Source organism: Aulonocara stuartgranti (assembly GCF_965226115.1).
Source record: "Aulonocara stuartgranti genome assembly, chromosome: 7".
Taxonomy (NCBI): domain Eukaryota; kingdom Metazoa; phylum Chordata; class Actinopteri; order Cichliformes; family Cichlidae; genus Aulonocara; species Aulonocara stuartgranti.
Window position 1 is genome coordinate 39,514,268 of NC_138945.1, and position 21,051 is coordinate 39,535,318.

General features: G+C 44.0%; 1 protein-coding gene across 1 annotated transcript in view; it reads left to right on the forward strand.

Annotated features, from left to right (window-relative positions):
- Nucleotides 1-3,834: 3,834 nt before the first annotated feature.
- LOC309712246 (plancitoxin-1-like) overlaps nucleotides 3,835-21,051 on the forward strand; it is a 47,810-nt gene continuing 30,593 nt past the window's right edge. The window contains exons 1-5 of the mRNA XM_082542910.1: nucleotides 3,835-3,915; nucleotides 4,071-4,185; nucleotides 5,418-5,515; nucleotides 15,200-15,359; nucleotides 15,807-15,885. Of these exons, the coding sequence (XP_082399036.1) occupies nucleotides 5,424-5,515; nucleotides 15,200-15,359; nucleotides 15,807-15,885 (331 nt within the window). The 5' untranslated portion in view covers nucleotides 3,835-3,915; nucleotides 4,071-4,185; nucleotides 5,418-5,423. The remainder of the gene's footprint in view (nucleotides 3,916-4,070; nucleotides 4,186-5,417; nucleotides 5,516-15,199; nucleotides 15,360-15,806; nucleotides 15,886-21,051) is intronic.

The window sequence follows — 21,051 nt, forward strand, 5'->3', positions numbered from 1 at the left end:
GGCGCAGCTCCTGGAGCAAATGGTGAAACTCACCAAACTGCTCACGCCTCTGGAGGACCTGATGGACCCAGGTATGGCGAGGACATCTTTTACGCTGCTGCTCTGCTCTCCACAGTACATAGAGAAGGGAGAGTCTCTCTTCAAGCGCTAGCTCGACAGCTGCCATCTTGCAAAGATGTCTGGCACAACTTCCTCCCACATTCCTCCCACATTTCCGGTTGACGCGCGTCAAAATATGATATTTTGACGCGCGATGGATTTTTCTTGGACACGCGTTGAGACGCGAATGTGCACGCGTCAAATTAGGGGCGTTTGGGGCGTTTTATTCGCGTCCATCGCGTTCGGTGTGAACACACCGTTAGAGATAGGGTGAGAAGTTCGGCCATCCGGGAGGGGCTCAGAGTAGAGCAGCTGCTGCTCCACATCGAAAGGAGCCAGCTGAGGTGGTTCGGGCATCTGACAAGGATGCCCCCTGGGCGCCTCCTGGGTGAGGTGTTCCAGGCATGTCCCACCGGGAGGAGGCCCCGGGGCAGACCCAGGACACGCTGGAGAGATTATATCTCTCGGCTGGCCTGGGAATGCCTTGGTGTTCCCCCGGATAAGCTGGAGGAGGTAGCTGGGGAGAGGGAGGTCTGGGCCTCTTTGCTTAGGCTGCTGCCCCCGCGACCCGGCCTCGGATAAAGCGGATGAAGATGGATGGATGGATGGATGGATATAGGAGGGTTTTTTTTGTTTATTTGGTTTTGTTTCTTGATTTCTGTTTTGTTTGTTGTTCTAATACTTCAGTAAAACCTGCAGCTTGTTAACAGGAACCTGCAGGTCCCAAGGGGAAACCGGAGTCTTACAATCACTAATTTGTAGAAGTCAATGTTTGAGCCCTTTTTTTTAACTCTGTAAATATTATATGTTTTCACAACTCATTAGTTTGTTAAAAGAGTCCAGCAGTCTGTGTTCTGTGTGATATCTGTAAAAGCGTAAAGCTCAGAAATTTGTAAAGCATTTTTGTTAGGATGCCAAAAAGATCTCTCTGGGCCAAAGCCAGTTCAACTCTTGAATGAAACTTGCTGAAAGCATCAAAGAAAACACTAAAAAGAAGATCTTCTATTATCAGACTGAGTCATTCATATGAGCTGGTCTGCACAGAAGCTGAGTATTATCGGCAACCCAACCCAAGTCTACAGGTAACAATCAGCCAAGGTTTCGGATGAACTCATTGTGAAACCTAGCCCCACACTGTCATGTGATTTCCTGCAGTCACAAGGCCCAGGATGTGAATGGGCATTAAGGCGTCTGGGAAAGGATCTCAAAACTGGATAATAGATGGCAGACAGATGGTCGTACACAGTGGACATGTCCACTGCCTCTGAGAGTGCTGGAACAATAAGGTCCAACCAGCAAGTGTCAAATGAATATTGAAATAAAATGTAACCAGGTTTATTGTGATGATGCTTTATGTTATCTTATATATATAAAAGAAATTGTTTCACTGTACACGTTTAATAACTTAAATACATATTGAATCAAAAACTCCGTTAGTGCATTTGGAAAAATACACCATTGATTCAGAGCCAGGTCGAATGGGCAGCAGCCACTTTTAATTCTGTTATTATGACAGAATTAAAAGTCTGTGAATCCAGCCTGTAAGTAATGCTGTACTTTTATTTAGTACTTGTAATTAATCATAGTTTGTTAATTATAAGCAAATGGTCTTTTTACTCAAATGACTGCAATAAATTCATAACTTAAAAATAAATAAATAACTGCTGAGTGTTACAGTATAAATCAGAAAATGTATCCTGCGTCACTGTACATTGTAAAATGTGCATATGAATAACCCTGATTTGCCTGTGAGGTAATATCAGAGTGACTGTAACTGCAGAAAACACGTGTTCATTTCTGTTTATATCATTTATTTGTGCAGAACAAGGTCCACGTTTGCTAATGTTTGCTGATCTGAAGGTTTGTCCTTGAGGTTTATACGCCGTAAACAGACGGATTCCTGTAAATGTCACATCAAATAAAAATAAGCCAAGTGAATGCTGATTGACTGATTTTGGGGGAGTGGGAGGTACAGGCTGAGGTTCATTTCTGCAGTGCTTAGACTAATAAAACTGTGAGCAACATAAAATAAAAGTGCTCTGTTCTACTAAAGCTTTAACATCTTATATATTATACTGTATATTTTCTAACTAGATGCCAGTGCGCAGCCAACTCTCTTCCCTAACCAATCACCGGGACTCTGGCAGGAGTGTAGGCCCATTGAACTTTAGTTAAGTTGCAGGCCACCAAATAACTGAGACTGATGAACAAGTAATAACATTTTAAACTGGATCTTGAAATGGACTGAAAGCCAGTGTTGGGACGGCAGAACAAACTTGATGTGATCCTGCTGTTCCCTTTCTGTTTAAATGTGAGCTGCTGCATTTCGTCAAACAAAAGACAAAAAAAAAAAAAAAATTGCACCAGTGAACAACAGAAATAATTCTAGTGAGTGAAAGGTGTTGATTCAAATAAAATTATGTCAAACAGTCCTGCATGCCATATTTTGACGCGCGATGGATTTTTCTTGGACACGCGTTGAGACGCAAATGTGCACGCGTCAAATTAGGGGCGTTTGGGGCGTTTTATTCGCGTCCATCGCGTTCGGTGTGAACACACCGTTAGAGATAGGGTGAGAAGTTCGGCCATCCGGGAGGGGCTCAGAGTAGAGCAGCTGCTGCTCCACATCGAAAGGAGCCAGCTGAGGTGGTTCGGGCATCTGACAAGGATGCCCCCTGGGCGCCTCCTGGGTGAGGTGTTCCAGGCATGTCCCACCGGGAGGAGGCCCCGGGGCAGACCCAGGACACGCTGGAGAGATTATATCTCTCGGCTGGCCTGGGAACGCCTTGGTGTTCCCCCGGATAAGCTGGAGGAGGTAGCTGGGGAGAGGGAGGTCTGGGCCTCTTTGCTTAGGCTGCTGCCCCCGCGACCCAGCCTCGGATAAAGCGGATGAAGATGGATGGATGGATGGATGGATATAGGAGGGTTTTTTTTGTTTATTTGGTTTTGTTTCTTGATTTCTGTTTTGTTTGTTGTTCTAATACTTCAGTAAAACCTGCAGCTTGTTAACAGGAACCTGCAGGTCCCAAGGGGAAACCGGAGTCTTACAATCACTAATTTGTAGAAGTCAATGTTTGAGCCCTTTTTTTTTAACTCTGTAAATATTATATGTTTTCACAACTCATTAGTTTGTTAAAAGAGTCCAGCAGTCTGTGTTCTGTGTGATATCTGTAAGAGCATAAAGCTCAGAAATTTGTAAAGCATTTTTGTTAGGATACCAAAAAGATCCCTCTGGGCCAAAGCCAGTTCAACTCTTAAATGAAACTTGCTGAAAGCATCAAAGAAAACACTAAAAAGAAGATCTTCTATTATCAGACTGAGTCATTCATATGAAGACTGAGGAAGGACCAAAATGCTTTGAATAAATTGCATCTCATTCCTCATTTTATGACCAGCTGTGTAACTGTTCCAGTCTACAGGGGTTCTGATGGTTAAAAAAAAACAGTTCTGGGGTCTGAATCTTACACAGTACGCCTCAACTCCCCTTCAGAAGACACCAAAACAATTTCTGGCCTGACATCGGATTTAGAAATGCTCAAACGTTCATCTGTGTAACTTTCAACTACAGCCAGTTCATAAACATTAGTAATAAGCTCAGTTCAAATGTCATCTTTTGCACAAAACTGCTTCTGCATCTGGACTGGGTTGGTAAAATCCAGCCATATGATGATGATGCTGTGTGACTCACACATTAAACAGGAATCAAGGTAGGTGGAGAGGTACAGGGTCCATCAACCTCAAGCAGAATCAGCAGATTCAGCTCAGCAGGCTCTGTGGTCACAGCCAGCAGGGAAATCCTCTAGAAGTGATAATAATGTAAGCTGCTCTTCATATCTATTACAGTTAAGAAAGATTGATTGTTTCCTTTATTTTGACCCTCATTGGGGTGTATGCTTCCTGCAGGCAGAACCAGAATGATTCGGATTCTAAGTTATTATTTAAATCAATATAATGTGTTTGGCTTTTGTTAGATTCAGTCCTGCAGTGCTGAGAATAACTGTGCAGGAACCTGTGACAATCATAAAAGAGAAGAGGTCTTTTCTACACCGATGCTAAAGCAGCTTCACTCGTCCTCGACTCTCACAGGTCTGACTGATTTCCTTTGATATGATACATAAATATAAGTTTGTTTACAATTACATGTATGCATAAACAGATAATCTGCTGTCTGAAGGCTGATTATAGACAATTAAAATCTGATAAAATATAAACAGGCTGCCTATAATGATCTTTTGTGGAAAGGTTGTGCAAACATTCCCATGTCATTTTCAGTCACTGACTGCTCATATTTGCCAAGGGGGAGGTACGTGTGCAGCTCATACTGCTCACACACTTAAGGGACTGAATGTTATTAATTTAGCATGCAGGTTATATAGAAACATGCAGAAACTGTTGACCTCTCAGACAGAATCGTTCGACATGGACAATAAAGCCCAGAAGTCAAAATATGACCCCAAAATCTCCTACTGTATGATATTATTGAGTGTGAAAGCTGCAGGGTTGTATTCCAGGAAACAAGTTCAAACTCTAAGTTTAAAAAGTAACTCTAAGTAGATTAATGAGAAACTCTGACCTCACCTCACTTTTTGTATAGGATTTCATTATTTGTGTCATCAGAACACATTTCAGAGCATTGACCCATCATCTTATGGTGGCCCTGAGAGGTCAAATGGATTGTACCTTGAGAAAACACCTGCATCCATTTTGGATCCGTGCTGCTTTTATCAGGGTTGACCCACTGAGACTGATGCTGTATTTTGAGGTTCAGAGTCTGAATTATAGACTCTGGTCCTTTCAAATCCTCTTTGAGATCATTTAATGGTGTCATAATCTGAATCTGTGAACCTGTTTTAATATGAAATATAATAAGATTACAATCAGACTAGTGCTGCATTTAAAAAGTGACTTTAAATCCTTTTTAGAATTTTTAAGTAATTTCAGCCTCATCTTCACTCAAACGTTCACATCATCTCCAACATCCAATTGTGTCTAAAGCTTTATAACAGTGTTTTATTTAAACATTGATTGCCACGGTAACATACATTAAATGTTTCTGTCAAGTACAAAAAAAATTGGCTAAAGGGGATGTCAATCTTATAATTTGCTCCTTTATGCACTTTGACAGTGACATTATTAACCAGGAAATGAATCTGAGTGTCAGTCAGCTGTTTCAGGTGCAGCAGGAAGGGAAGAGTCACATTCATTTCTATAAAAACCTTATGCTGCCATCTCCTCCCTGTTAAATATAGAAAGAATCACATAAACAACAAAGCTCATACACACATATTTCAAAATAACTAAAGCACAGTTTATTTCAGGAAGTCATGTGGAAGCTGCTGTTGACCTTCAGTCTGCTTTGCTGGACATCTGAGGGCAGTGTGACCTGCAGAAATGAAAACAATGGTGAAGTGGACTGGTAAGTCTCCTCATAGCACACATATGTATGTATATATGTAATATACATAGATATATAAATATATATATATATATATATATTAGGGGTGCAATGATACACAAAATTCACGGTTCGGTTCAATACTTTGGTGTCACGGTTCGATATTTTTTCGATACAAAAAATGTTCATGCCTTTTTTAATTTGTAATTTATTAAAAATATAAATATTTCTTTTAACTCAAAAGTACAGTTTTTAAATTTAATGTTGCCGAAACAACAAAATAGTTAAAAAAAATAAATCTATCTGTTCGAGAAATCACTAATTTTTGGATAAGAGAGTTTATTATAGAGAAATGGCTCTTTTCCAAAATAAAAGTTATACAATACCCTTCTCAGTATATTCTCAGCAGCATATTAAATATATCAGGTCCCCATAAGGGGGAGGTTTTCTACAACAGAAAATGGTCGCGTGTCGACAGCAATAAAAGTAGCAATTGCCCTATTTCTTTTGCCCTCTTAGAATCATGTGCTAACGGCTGTCTAAATGACTCGGGTAAAGTTTGTAGCTAGGGCTGGGCCATATCATACCGTTCATGGTAATACCAGTATAATGTTGGGCAACAATAAGAAAATGAAATATCGCGATAGAATATGGGTAAAACGTGCATGCGCAGTGCCTTTGTTTTCATACGTATCAGAATCAGAATCAGAATCAGAATCAGAAAGGGGTTTATTGCCAAATGTTGAGCAGGTTTACAACATTAGGAAATTGCTGCGGTGCTTCAGTGCAAACATAGTGTCATAAATTGCGCTTAAATAGACATGGAAAAATAAAAGTAAGAATAAGAATTAAAAGTGCTACGTAGAAAGATATGTGCATGATATATACATGAGATATATACATGAGAATAAGAATTAAGAGTGCTACGTAGAAAGATATATACATGAGTGCAGGTGGTGATCAGTGCCAAACATGGAATGATGCAGTGAACACAGCGTAGGGTCATGTGTTAGTGGTGGGAACAGTCATATGGTTATTGTTCATGTGTCCAACAGCAGAGGGGAAGAAACTGTTCTTATGGCGAGAGGTTCTGGTGCGAATGGACCGGAGCCTCCTGCCTGAGGGGAGCAGGTCAAACAGACTGTGTCCAGGGTGAGAAGGGTCAGCTGAGATCCGAGCTGCACGCCGCAATGTCCTGGAGGTGTACAGGTCCTGCAGAGATGGGAGTCTGCAGCCAATCACCTTCTCAGCAGAGCGCACAACACGCTGCAGTCTCTGTTTGTCCCTGATAGTGGCTCCAGCGTACCACACGGTGATGGAGGAGGTGAGGATGGACTCGATGATTGCAGTGTAGAACTGCATCATCGTCCGTGTTGGCAGGTTGAATTTCTTCAGCTGCCTCAGGAAGTACATCCTCTGCTGGGCTTTCTTGATGACGGAGGTGATGGTGGGCTCCCACTTCAGGTCCTGGGTGATGGTGGTACCCAGGAAGCGGAATGAGTCCACAGAGGTGATGGGGGTGTCAGTCAGGATGATGGGGGGGAGTGGGGCTGTGTGCTTCCTGAAGTCCACAATAATCTCCACTGTCTTCTGGGCATTCAGCACCAGGTTGTTGTGGCTGCACCAGGACACCAGATGTTCAACCTCCCTCCTGTAGGCAGACTCATCCCCGTCCGAGATGAGCCCAATCACGGTGGTGTCATCTGCAAACTTGATTAGCTTGACAGACTGGTGGGTGGAGGTGCAGCAGTTGGTGTACAGGGAGAAGAGCAGAGGAGAAAGAACACAGCCCTGAGGGGAGCCGGTGCTGATGGTCCGGGAGTCCGAGACATTCTTTCCCAGCCTCACATGCTGCTTCCTGTCCGTCAGGAAGTCAGTGATCCACCGGCAGGTGGGATCAGGCACATTCATCTGGGAAAGCTTGCCTCGGAGATGGTCTGGAAGGATGGTGTTGAAGGCAGAGCTGAAGTCCACAAACAGGATCCTGGCGTAGGTTCCTGGGGAGTCCAGATGCTGCAGGATGAAGTGTAGGGCCATGTTGATGGCGTCGTCTACAGACCTGTTGGCTCTGTATGCAAACTGCAGGGGGTCCAGGAGGGGGGCCGTGAGGGTCTTGAGATGGGAGAGAACTAGGCGCTCAAATGACTTCATGACCACAGATGTCAGAGCCACGGGTCTGTAGTCATTTAGTCCAGTGATCCTAGGTTTCTTGGGGACAGGGATTATGGTAGAGGACTTGAAGCAGGCAGGCACATGACATGCCTGCAGTGAGGAGTTGAAAATGCCAGAAAACACTGGGGCCAGCTCGTACATGGCGGAAAAAGCCGCGGCGACAGAGAATAAGAAGGGCGAAAGCAGATCGTTAAATGAAACGGCTGAACCAAAATTGGTTTGTAAAAATGCTGCAACTTCAGTGGTGTGGAACTGGTTTAGCTTTCGTCTGTCAGATACACAACAAAGCACTATTATTGGTAGAGCATGCTAGCAGGCCGTTATTATTACCGTGTTTTTTGGAAAATACGGCACACTTAAAACCAATCCTTTGATTTTTCTGAAAATCGACAGTACCCCTTATAATCCCGTGTGCCTTATGTATGAATTCTGGTTGTGTTTACTGACCTCGAAACGATTTTATGTCGTACACGGCGCTCGAAAATCTGTCAAATGTTTCAGTACGACTTTGCTAAGCTACAAACCCGCACCGCTTGATGGATTTTCAGAGCATTACGGCTATCGTAGGCAGGAGCCTCGCAGAGTGATACGTACTGTGCTTCAACATAATATTACCGTATTGTGTGTGTATAACCTCTTTCTAAGTTTTGTGGATATTATACATGGGCCCTTTCTCAATTCTCAAGTACGCGAGTCCGTACTCACGTTCTCGGCAAGTATAGACTTGCCTGACTTGCATTCTGGGATATTTAGCTGTACCAAGTCCACACAAGTCACCACCGATGCATGCTCGACAAAACAGGTGGAGCGAGAACACATCCGGGAATTTTTCGCGTTCTCGGCTTGATGCGTACTTTGAATTGGAACAGTACTTGGTCTCCGACTGATGAAGTATCACAAGTACACGAGAACGCAAGTACGGATAAGTACGCATATTGAGACAGGCCCATGGTTATGCTGAGGATATGTCGGCCAATTTCCACTGGAAATGCCTTTTGGTTAAACTGTCAGCAAGGAATTTGCATTTGCACTGTTACATTTTTATACAACTTTAATGCACATAAAAAACAGCTGCTTGTTTAAGTGAAAATACATTGATGTTTGTTTTTTTGTTTTTTTTGCACTAATAAAGTTGTTGAGTATTTTGTCTGGTGTCAATTATATCGCCAGTTATATCATTATCGCAAATTTTCAAATGTATATTGTGATAAATATTTTGGGTCATATTGACCTGGCCCCTATTTCAGGAAGCCGGTTTAGAAAACTCAGAGTGAAAAACGATACTCAGGGTTGAGTAACCCCGAACTGACCAACTCGGAATATTCGGTTTCAGAAAGGCTGATAACAATTAGTTCAATCAACGCGGAGTTGCTTTAACCCCAAGTTAAGCGCGCGCACGAGGATACATAAAGCCCTGATTAGTGGAGCACAGATTAAGCGAGTCACCATGGAGACGGAGGGAAAGAAGGCGCGGTCAATGTATTTTACAGCGCTTGAGGCCGAAATTCTGATGGCAGCATATGCCGATAACATGCAAATTTTGCGGAAAAAAAGTAACACAGCCTCAGCTGCAAAAGAAAGGGAGCATGCATGGCAAAACATAGCCGACAGAGTCAATGCGTGAGTGTTAATTTAAACATTGATCTAGGGATTTCCACCCATTTAACACGTTATTTTATTATATTTTATTTTATTTTTTATTTTTTATTTTATACATTTTATTTTGTGATGTGATGTGAGCGCAGGTGCAACCCAACAGGCCCCAAACGTTCCTGGTAGCAAGTAAAAATGAAATATAAAAATATAGTTCAAACAGGTAAGGTGTAATTGTATTATGAGCCATAGTGCTTGGTCTGTTTGTCCTATGTAAATCAATTGCAGTTAGAGGCTACATTAATTTTCTTTCTGTAAGCACTTATTGAAATTATCTGAGCACATTACAAGTACACATTTTCTTACTCTGTATGCTCAAATGTGACCCGTTATAGCCACTAGAAAAAAAGCGGAGGCCCGAAAAACAGGTGGGGGTCCTCCACCACCACCACGCACAGAGGCTGAGCAGTTGGCTTCCACATTTGTGATAATGTTGGCAGCATCACATATGATCTTCACAGTGCAGAGAACACAAATTAGCATCCATTACTATAATGAAATAATTTGTTAGTTTGAAATGTTACAGGGAACTATGTACCTGCACATTAATGCTGTGGAAAGACTTCCTGTTCACATAGTCTCCTTCATTTACTGAAGGAGCAATGATTGGAATGTGAGTGCCATCTATACAGCCAATCACGCCTGGGAACCGTGAAAATAAATGTAAAATTTAAGTAGTAGTTCAAGTATCACCACATCATGAATTAAGTGTCGTTCATCCTGATACCTGCAATTTTGTGGAATCCCTCTTTGATAAATCTTGTGGGTCTATGACCGGGGAACACCACAGACGAGTGCAGGAGACGTTTCAGTGCAACTGTAACATTCCTGACTGCCCGACAGACGGTAGCCTTGGAAACGTGCTCAGCGTCACCAATATTATACAGAAAGCTCCCGTTTGCAAAAAACCGAAGTGCAATACAAATAATATGTACAGAACTGAGAGAATGTCCGCGATGTGTCACATGAGCAATATTAGGCCTGAGGATGTTATTCAAATAAATTATAGATTGTGCTGAAAAACGGTAACGTTCACACAGAAAATCATCAGGAAATGATAAAATGTCCAAACGCGCTCTAATCACTCTCTCCCGGCAGAGAGCTCTGCGGAGAATTTGGGCTTCAACATCTACTGGCTCTTCAAGGAAGGGGCACGCCATGTCTGACACTTCCTACAGTCAGGTTTCCGACAAAGAGGCGGAGAACGTCAGGGTTAGTTGAAGTAAACCTGCTAGGGGGCAGGTTAGCTTCACGGAGTGTGTCGTCATAGTAACTCACTCAGAATTAATCTAAACTCGCTTTGTGAAACCGAAAACCCAGAGTTTTCGTTAACTCAGGGTATACTTACTCAGAGTTTGCACTAAACCGGCTTTCTGAAACAGGGCCCTGCTCTATGTGTAGCATGTGTGCTTGTTGTTGTTTTTGTCTGCTTCCACTTGTCTTTGCACTAGCGTGATGTCAGCGTAAATGTGCAGTCATATTCGTTGTGTTCCCACTAGATCTGTCAGCGTTAATCTCGTTAAAATGACGTTAACACCATAACTGCATTAAGGCGGCAAATCTCCGTTAACAAGTTTGGCCCATACGTGGGGCTGGACGGTGTTAACGCTTTAAGGAGCTACAGTAAGTGCGGGAGCAGCGGCTTCGCTCATGCGCGATTCATTTGCAGTTTGGACGCATAGGTGTGAACATCTCCTGCAGCTGGGGGAGGACTATCCCCCGCCCGTGAGCGCTTTAGCATGGGTGAGGTGCCCATGGCAGCACCGCTACTTGTTGAGAGTAAGAGCAACACGCCCTTTCACCTCAAAAAGTCGTCATAAATAAGTCTCCAATAACACCAGAAAAAGTCGCCAGATTTGTCGCTAGTCGCTTTTTAGAAAAAAAAAGTCGCTAAGGGGGTCTGAAAACTCACTAAATATAGCGACAAAGTTGCTAAGTTGGTAACACTGCCTGTGAACTTAACTTGTCTCGCTATAGCTCGCGTTTGACTACTCGCCTAGGCTGCATTGTCGAGTGCAGATCCACTCAGCTCTCAACACAGACAGCATCGTCAGAAGAAAAGTTGATAAAATAAATAAAAAAATTTGAATTGTTCAATACATATGCGTATCAAACCGAAAGCACTGTATCGAACGGTTCAATATCGATACATATATTGTTGCACACCTAATATATATATATATATATATAAAAACACCCAGCACGCCCCTGCGGGCGGTTTATCCTTCAAGCTCGGGTCCTCTACCAGAGGCCTGGGAGCTTGAGGGTCCTGCGCAGTATCTTAGCTGTTCCCAGGACTGCGCTCTTCTGGACAGAGATCTCCGATGTTATTCCCGGGATCTGCTGGAGCCACTCGCCTAGCTTGGGAGTCACCGCACCTAGTGCTCCGATTACCACGGGGACCACCGTTACCTTCACCCTCCACATCCTCTCGAGCTCTTCTCTGAGCCCTTGGTATTTCTCCAGCTTCTCGTGTTCCTTCTTCCTGATATTGCTGTCATTCGGAACCGCTACATCAATCACTACGGCCGTCTTCTTCTGTTTGTCTACCACCACTATGTCCGGTTGGTTAGCCACCACCATTTTGTCCGTCTGTATCTGGAAGTCCCACAGGATCTTAGCTCGGTCATTCTCCACCACCCTTGGGGGCATCTCCCATTTTGACCTCGGGACTTCCAGGTTATACTCGGCACAGATGTTCCTGTACACTATGCCGGCCACTTGGTTATGGCGTTCCATGTATGCCTTGCCTGCTAGCATCTTGCACCCTGCTGTTATGTGCTGGATTGTCTCTGGGGCATCTTTACACAGCCTGCACCTGGGGTCTTGCCTGGTGTGATAGACCCCGCCTCTATGGATCTTGTACTCAGAGCTTGTTCTTGTGCTGCCATGATTAGTGCCTCTGTGCTGTCTTTCAGTCCAGCTTTGTCCAGCCACTGGTAGGATTTCTGGATATCAGCCACCTCCTCTATCTGCCGGTGGTACATACCGTGCAGGGGCCTGTCCTTCCATGATGGTTCCTCGTCTCCTTCCTCTTTCTTGGGTTTCTGCTGCCTGAGGTATTCACTGAGCACTCGGTCAGTTGGGGCCATCTTCCCAATGTATTCTTGGATGTTCGTTGTCTCATCCTGGACTGTGGTGCTGACACTCACCAGTCCCCGGCCCCCTTCCTTCCGCTTAGCGTACAGCCTCAGGGTGCTGGACTTGGGGTGAAACCCTCCATGCATGGTAAGGAGCTTTCTTGTCTTTATGTCAGTGGCTTCTATCTCCTCCTTTGGCCAGCCTATTACCCCAGCAGGGTACCTGATCACGGGCAGGGCGTACGTGTTGATGGCCCGGATCTTGTTCTTACCATTCAGCTGACTCCTCAGGACTTGCCTGACCCTCTGCAGGTACTTGGTGGTTGCAGCCTTTCTAGCGGCCTCTTCATGGTTCCCATTTGCCTGCGGGATCCCCAGGTACTTGTAACTGTCCTCTATGTCTGCAATGTTGCCTTCTGGTAGTTCAATCCCCTCAGTTCTGACTACCTTCCCTCTCTTTGTTACCATCCGACTACACTTCTCCAGTCCGAACGACATTCCAATGTCATTGCTGTATAGCCTGGTAGTGTGGATCAGTGAATCGATGTCTCGTTCACTCTTGGCATACAGCTTGATCATCCATGTACAGGAGGTGGCTGACAACTGCTCCGTTCCGTAGTCGGTATCCGTAGCCAGTCTTGTTAATGATCTCACTGAGGGGGTTCAGGCCTATGCAGAACAGCAGTGGGGACAGAGCATCTCCTTGGTAGATCCCACACTTGATGGTGACTTGTGCTATGGGCTTGGAGTTGGCCTCTAGTGTTGTACGCCACATCCCCATTGAGTTCCTGATGAAGGCTCTTAGGGTCCCATTGATCTTGTACAATTCTAGGCACTCCAGTATCCAGCTGTGGGGCATTGAGTCATAGGCCTTCTTGTAATCAATCCAGGCAGTGCACAGGTTGGTCAGTCTGGTCTTGCAGTCTCGGCTGACTGTTCTGTCTACCAGTAGCTGGTGTTTTGCGCCTCTGGTATTCTTGCCAATTCCTTTCTGTGTCCCGCTCATGTATTGACCCATGTGCCTGTTCATCTTAGCCAATATGATGCCTGACAGGAGCTTCCATGTAGTACTGAGGCAGGTTATTGGTCGGTAGTTGGAGGGGACCGGTCCCTTCTTGGGGTCCTTGGGGATCAGGACCGTCCTACCTTCGGTTAGCCATTCCGGGTGTCTCTCGTTAACTAGCAGCTGGTTCATTTGTGCTGCCAGATGCTCGTGGAGTGCAGTCAGCTTCTTTAGCCAGTAGGCGTGAACCATGTCGGGCCCTGGTGCTGTCCAGCTCTTCATACTGGAGACCCTTTCTTGGATATCTGCCACTGTGATGGTTACTGGACCCTGTTCAGGGAGGTCGCTGTGGTCTGCCCTCAGATCCACTAGCCACTGAGCATTGCCGTTATGGGTTGCGTCCTTCTCCCATATGCTCTTCCAGTATTGCTCCGTCTCCAGCCTTGGTGGTGCTGTTCTCTTATTATTGTTCCCTTGCCACTGAGAGTACACCTTTGCTGGTTCTGTGGAGAACAGCTGGTTTATTCTCCTGCCTTCTATCTCTCTGGTGTACCTCCTCAAGCGGCTGGCCAAGGCTGTGAGTCTTTGCTTGGCAGTTTCCAAGGCCTCAGGTATGGACAGCTTGCTGTATTTCTTATGCACCTTCTTTGTCGCACCTTTCTGTAACTCCGTTAGTTGGCTAACCTCCCTCCGTGTTACTTTGATCTTGCCCTCTAGCCTCCTTCTCCATGGAGGGTACTGCCCCTTGTGGCTGTTCAACTTGTAGCCAAGCATCTCACTGATCACTGCTGCCGTATTGTAGATGAGCTTGTTAGTGTCAGTAATCGTGGTTGTAGGTATTGTCCGTAGTGCTGCATTAACATCATCTAGCAGACCTTCTGAGGGTACTTCACGTAATCTTGGTAACCGGCTACGGGGGATCCAGGTTTCAAGCTTGGCCATGATCCTATTTTTCAGGTCAGTTCCTCTCGCACTCAACGATCCTTCTCCTATCGCACTTGGGGCTATGTACCCAATCTCGGGTGGGGGTGATGATATCTCCCCCCTGACCTGGCGTCCTGACTCCTCCTTGCCATAGCATTTGTGTTGTACCTCGAGCAATCTCTAGCTGTGAGAGCAGTCCCTTCTTTCAAATGTTGGAACACTGAGCTACTAGTTGTTTCGCCGTCATTGTGGATGTTGGGTATCGAAGAATCCATAGGTCCGTCATCCTATTCATGTAGCCCCTTCCGCCGGGGTTACTTGCGTAGTAGCATTCCAACAACGCCCTGTTTTCGTCTCTTGCCCACCGATGCCTTCTTGTTCCAGTAGCCCACTTTTCGTCAGGGTGCCCTGGTTCCTCAACACCTGACGCGGACCTTGTTGATCCGGGCGACGTATATATATATATATATATATATATATATATATATATATATATATATATATATACATACACAGGTCAGTATAACAGTATAATCCCCAGTTTTACTTCAATACTTATTTATGGAGATGACTCCCACAGTAAAGTTAACGGTGAGTATTTCTATTTTCTTCATGATTGCAGCATGAGTCCATGTGGGAAAGGTAAAAAGTATCTACGTGATTGCAAAACATCAATGTGAACACTGTTAATTAGATTCATGCAAGGTGCAAATCAGCTATACCTCTTATAGAAGCACCAGTAAGTGATTATTGTAATATGTTATAAACATCTCATGTTTATGGTGATGTGATCAGGTTGTGACACAGTTCCTGCTGCACATGGATGGTACCAGCAGTGAAAGTTTCAGTGTCATTTCAACTGTTTGTCCTTAGGTACATCTTATACAAGATGCCCAAGACAAATACTTTACAGGGTCTGGAGAATCTTTACATAGATCCAGATGAAATGAAAACAGCCATGAAGACCATCAACGATCCTCAGGGTGTCCTGGCCAATACTCTCAAACCCCTTTTTAAGCCAGTTGATACAATGGTGAGAAACAAAACTGCAGCCTTCTGCTTCTATTTTCTTGAAGTGATTATACATCTGTTTAAGATTTTTCCATATTTATCACCATGGCTACAGGGACCGCAGTGTCTTATTTTGATGAATTAGGTCCGGAAAATAAAAACAAAACAAAACAAAAAACACTGTAGTGCAGTGATTTTCACATTTTGCTTGGCAAGTGAAAGATTGCTGGTTCAGTTTTAACTACTGTGGTGATCGCCTGTGAATGAGGGAGCACCTAAACGTAACTTTTTTTAAAGTTTGTTTTTCAGAAAAAAACAGAATATGATTTTAAATTGGTTAAATAAATTAATTCTCTTTTGACAAATCAAGACAGCAGAGGATTCCAATTTGTTTTTTCCAATTTTAACATAAAACTATGTATAGACTAAGAAAAACATTTTGATTGTGCCAATTTCGCATCCTCTGCAGCCACCAAACTTTGGTTTTATCAGCTACAGTGATCAACCTCCAAGCGGTACAGCTTCTCAAAATTTTGGTCACAGTAAAGGTAAGAACAATATAAGTATTTCATAGTATAGCCTCAGTGTCTCTAGTTTCTGGACATGATACTGTTCATTTTGAATATTCTATGGTGATTCCTAGGTTCATAGTTATGTCTGTGAAGGTTCTCAGTCATCCAGGTCATCGTAGTTTAAGGAGCTTGGAAAGAAAAGCGTCTGGACTTCTTTAAGTTGCTTGAAGATGTTTCACCTCTCATCCGAGAAGCTTCTTCAGTTCTAGGGTCCAATGGTGCCCATGGAGTTCCAGATTTAAGCTCTGTGAGAGTAACCCCCCAAAGAGGGACAACGGACCCCCTAATGATCCTCTACCCAATCACATGAGCCAAGGTGTGAAAACGGGTGTGGGTCACAATCAGCCAGTGTTTCGGACGAGCTCATTGTGAAACTTAGCCGCACCCTCTCATGTGATTTCCTGAGGTCGAAGGCCCAGGATGTGAGTGTGCGTTAAGGCGTCTGGGAAGGGATCTCAAAAACTGGATTATAGATGGCAGACAGTTGGTGTTGTAAGCCACCGCCTCTGTTCAAAGATGGTCGCTCACAGTGGACATAGATGGCTTTCTTTCCTCGAAAGAGTGACCGTTGTCCTTTAGATGCAGATGGACCGCCGAGTCTTGTCCCATGGAGGTGGCTCTTCTATGTTCTGCCATGCATTTATGAAGTGAAGTGAAGTTGCTGGATCTGAAATACACCGGGATGTCATGCTTGGAGAAAACTCCCCTGAGTTTTTCTGATACACCGGCTACATAGGGGAAGACAATGTTGTTGCGTTTGTCTTTCTGATCCTCCCTAGTTGATGTCTGATCTTCTTTTCTCTGCATCTTTGCTGACTTGTTGAAAGCCCAATTAGGATAATCACATGTTTTAAGATCTTCCTTTACATGTGTGTGTTCCCTCTTTTTCCCTTCAGGCTTAGAGGTAACAATTTCTTCCCGGGTGGTGTAGGGTCCTGATTACTCCAAGTTTGTGTTCTTCCGGTAAACTTCAATGTTGAGGTTTCCATTCTCTTCAATGCGCACGGTGCAGTCCAGGAATGGCAAAAAGTTATCCTATCCTATGACAATGCATTTCTTATTACATGCAGTTTACATGTCATAACTTTAAAATACTATTACTAATACTACTAATACTACTTGAGTTAGAAAAATGTGAATCAAAATATATATAATAAAAAATAAAATGGAAATAGCAGTAGTTGCCCCCTGAATTCTTACATACATAAAGTTTACATTGGCCTTCCTGTTCTTGTGTGTAAGCAGAGGTTTGCACCTTGTTTATAAACCCTCTGTATTTAAATTCATGAAGGTGTCTGTTGATTGTAGCCCTTGACAATAGAGATCGACAGACCACGTGACTTTCGCGCATTGCATTGTGGGTACGAGTGGCACCAAAATCAAAACACTGCATCAAGCGCTAGCATTTCCAGCACTGGTAATCATTAATTCTGCGGTTTTAATCCCTACTTGCATTTTATTTGCCCCAAAAACAGTTATGTACAAAACGACAGAGAACATGGCAAAAGTCAGACTTGACGAAAAGGCGGAAAAAAAAAGTAGGAGGAAAAAATCAAAGGAGTGAAAGGGTCAGACCCATACGAGCACACATAGTGGAGTAAGGACGTTAGCATGCTGCCCAACTTTCATCACACACATATTTATTATTATATGGTCCTAAGTGTGAGTGCATACACTCACAAAATGTTTAGTAACTTCAGATCCCTGCAACAAGCCCAGGTCCAGTTTACTTTGGTGATTTGGACTATTCCATTTCACAGCTGTTGTTAAATTGTTTTTCTTTATCTCCTGTACAGGCCAACGCAATCTATTTGTCATTTCAGGTTGTAGTATTACACAACATTTTCAGATCTAATAGAAATAAAATAAGTGTTTCGTAATTCATTAAATTTATTGTCTTTATTTATAACTGGCATTATTGTTTCATTCTATTATAGAATCTTACAAGAAAGAAAAACAAATCAACAATGCAAAAATAAATAAATAACCATTGCAAAACAACATAGTGGAAAACAGTTATTCATCACTTGATTGCTTCTGTTACGAGTTCAAAATTGGGGATGGAGACAAGAGAAAAACCACAATAACAACACTGGTCCGGCCGGGTTGAGTCAAACGATGATTTTAATGAACACACGCGTGGGAGATGGACACTGTATGCAGACAGCCTCAGATCTCAAAATGGTGGAGCATTGCTCAAACTTTTATAGCCTCTGGTGCCCCCACCTTATCATAAAAGCCTAAACATTCACATACTTTTCTCTCACACAGCGCCTAAGCTACGACCTTGGCTCCCTGTTTATCTGCTCCTGCTGAGATGGGGCAGAAAACTCCAGCATGTTCTGTTCTCTTCTAATCAGACAAATAAGGCGATGACTTTTCTGCGAACAGTATTTCTTATAACTCAGCAGTATAATGCATCATAAAACAATATCATTCATTCACAATAAATCAGCAGTTTAATGTAATGCAAATCAGTTTAACTAATGCAATAGTTATCAACTTCTTCTAATTCAGGAGAATAATGCAAACTAAAACTACATAATAATTCACAGTCTTTAATTAGGGGTATAACATGGCATAAAATAATATACTTTTTACACTCCCCCTGATGAGCTCGTTAGAATAACGAGCTCACCAACACCCTGTAATCCAGTGTGGCCAGGTTCATCTCTTCTCACTCCTGAGGTCCTTTGTCCCCCTGATGGGCGAACCATATGTGAGATGACCTCTGTATTTGCGCAGGTCAGGTGCAAGAAAAACTATTATTACAACAATAGCAGGTACCGATGACACTCCCCAGTTCTCCCACAGCTTTATTTGGTGCTACCTTATACCCTTCAGACGTAGTCAAACTAGAACCTCTGTCCAAGGAGCTTTTAACCTTTATTTTATTGCTGCAGCTGCCAGTGTCTTCCAGTTGGCTGATCCTCTGCTCTTTTCCTTCAACCTCAGGGGTTAGACGACCCTTCAGTCGTGGCACAGATCAGGGGATTATTCTGCCCCGATTTCAAACAACGATCTGTGTATCCTCGGGTCCTGTGTGTCCTCCAGAAAAAGATCAGGAACGCGTCCCCCTTTTGCCCAAGAGCCTCTCGAACCTCGTTGGTCTGGTGTTCCCGGATTTCCGCCAACCCCTTCATGGTTATTGCTGTATTTATGGGATCCATCCTTTTGAGGTGACTACCCGGAGCCCAAACGCCATGACCTTTGGACCCAGTTGGTGTCTCGGCAGTCACCGTATCTGTTTCCGCTGCGAAGGATCCTCGCATATCTATAACCTCGTCTGGTGTCTGTTCCTTTCGCTGTAAGAGACAGAAAACCAAAACACCTCTCTGCCTAGCTCTAATAATCTAATGTTGTTATCTACTGACCTTCTAGTGATTCAGAATTGGTTTAAAACATTCAGAATGTTCCAGGGACTTATTCTAATCATATCCTATGTGTGTGTAAGCGTGTTCGCATTTAGCCCTCTGCACTCAAAGTCAATACCTGCAATATATCAGTCCGGACCATCACGCCGAACGAAGCTTATGACCTTCAAAAGACCAAGTGCCAACTCATTATAAGCACATTTGCAAGGTGTGTCTGAAAATTATTGAAACCACTCTTTTTAACAAAAGACAAACAAATTAACGAATCTTCTAAACGCTCTTTAGTTCATTTCAATGATTGATGCTTAAACATGGAAATAATGATTTATGCTTCTCACTGATTCTCTAAAAAGTCCGGAAACTTCTCGGGCCACTATTAGCTTAAGCTTTACCATACCTAAGGTATTCAAGACACCAATCAAGTTATAAAACTGTTCAAATAATCCTTGTTTCATATTAAAACCCAACTTCCCCCCCTTTTTTGACACATTCCAATGTGTCAAATCAACGTAGCTAAAACATGCAAAGAAAAGGTTATGTACAAGTCAACCTGCACGTAATGTTCTGACTCAAGTATTTACTATTTTTATAAATGTCGTTTAATCAACTACCACTACCTAAGCTTAGCAAAAGACATAGCCCAGAGAATCCACAACCACTTCAAGGACAGCGGCGACACACGACGCATGTGGCAGGGCTTACAAGCCATCGCTAACTACAGGACGACACCACCTGCCTGTGACAGTGACGGCTCCCTCCCAGATGTGCTTAACAACTTCTATGCTCGGTTCGACAGGCAGAACGACGTGGCGGCGAGGAAGACCACCCCTCCTCCGAACGACCAGGTCCTGTGTCTCACTACAGCTGAGGTGAGGAAAACTCTACGCAGAGTCAATCCACGTAAAGCTGCTGGACCAGACAACATCCCAGGCAGAGTGCTCAGAGAATGTGCTGATCAGCTGGCAAATGTTCTCACCGACATCTTCAACATCTCTCTGAGCAGTGCCGTTGTCCCCACGTGCTTCAAGGCCACCACCATCGTCCCCGTGCCCAAGAAGTCTTCTGTGTCCTGTCTCAATGACTACCGCCCTATCGCACTTACACCCACCATCATGAAGTGCTTCGAACGGCTCGTCATGAGACACATCAAGACCCTGCTGCCCCCCTCACTGGACCCAATGCAATTTGCATACCACCATAACCGCTCAACGGACGACGCCATCTCCACTGCACTCCATCTTGCCCTGACACACTTGGACAAGAAGGACTCACACGTCCGAATGCTGTACATAGATTTCAGCTCAGCATTTAACACGATCATCCCCCAACAACTGATCGGAAAGCTGAGCCTGTTAGGCCTGAACACCTCCCTCTGCAACTGGATCCTGGACTTTCTGACCGGAAGGCCTCAGTCAGTACGGATCGGGAACTGCACCTCCAGCACCACCACACTGAGCACTGGGGCCCCACAAGGCTGTGTGCTCAGTCCTCTGCTGTTCACACTGCTGACTCATGACTGTGTAGCAACACACAGTTCAAATCACATCATTAAATTCGCTGATGACACGACCGTGGTGGGTCTCATTAGCAAGAACGACGAGTCAGCGTACAGAGAGGAAGTGCAGAGACTAACGGACTGGTGTAAGGACAACAACCTGTCTCTGAATGTTGACAAGACAAAAGAGATGGTTGTTGACTTTAGGAGGACACGAGGCGACCACTCACCGCTGAGCATCAACGGCTCCTCTGTGGAGATCGTTGACAGCAC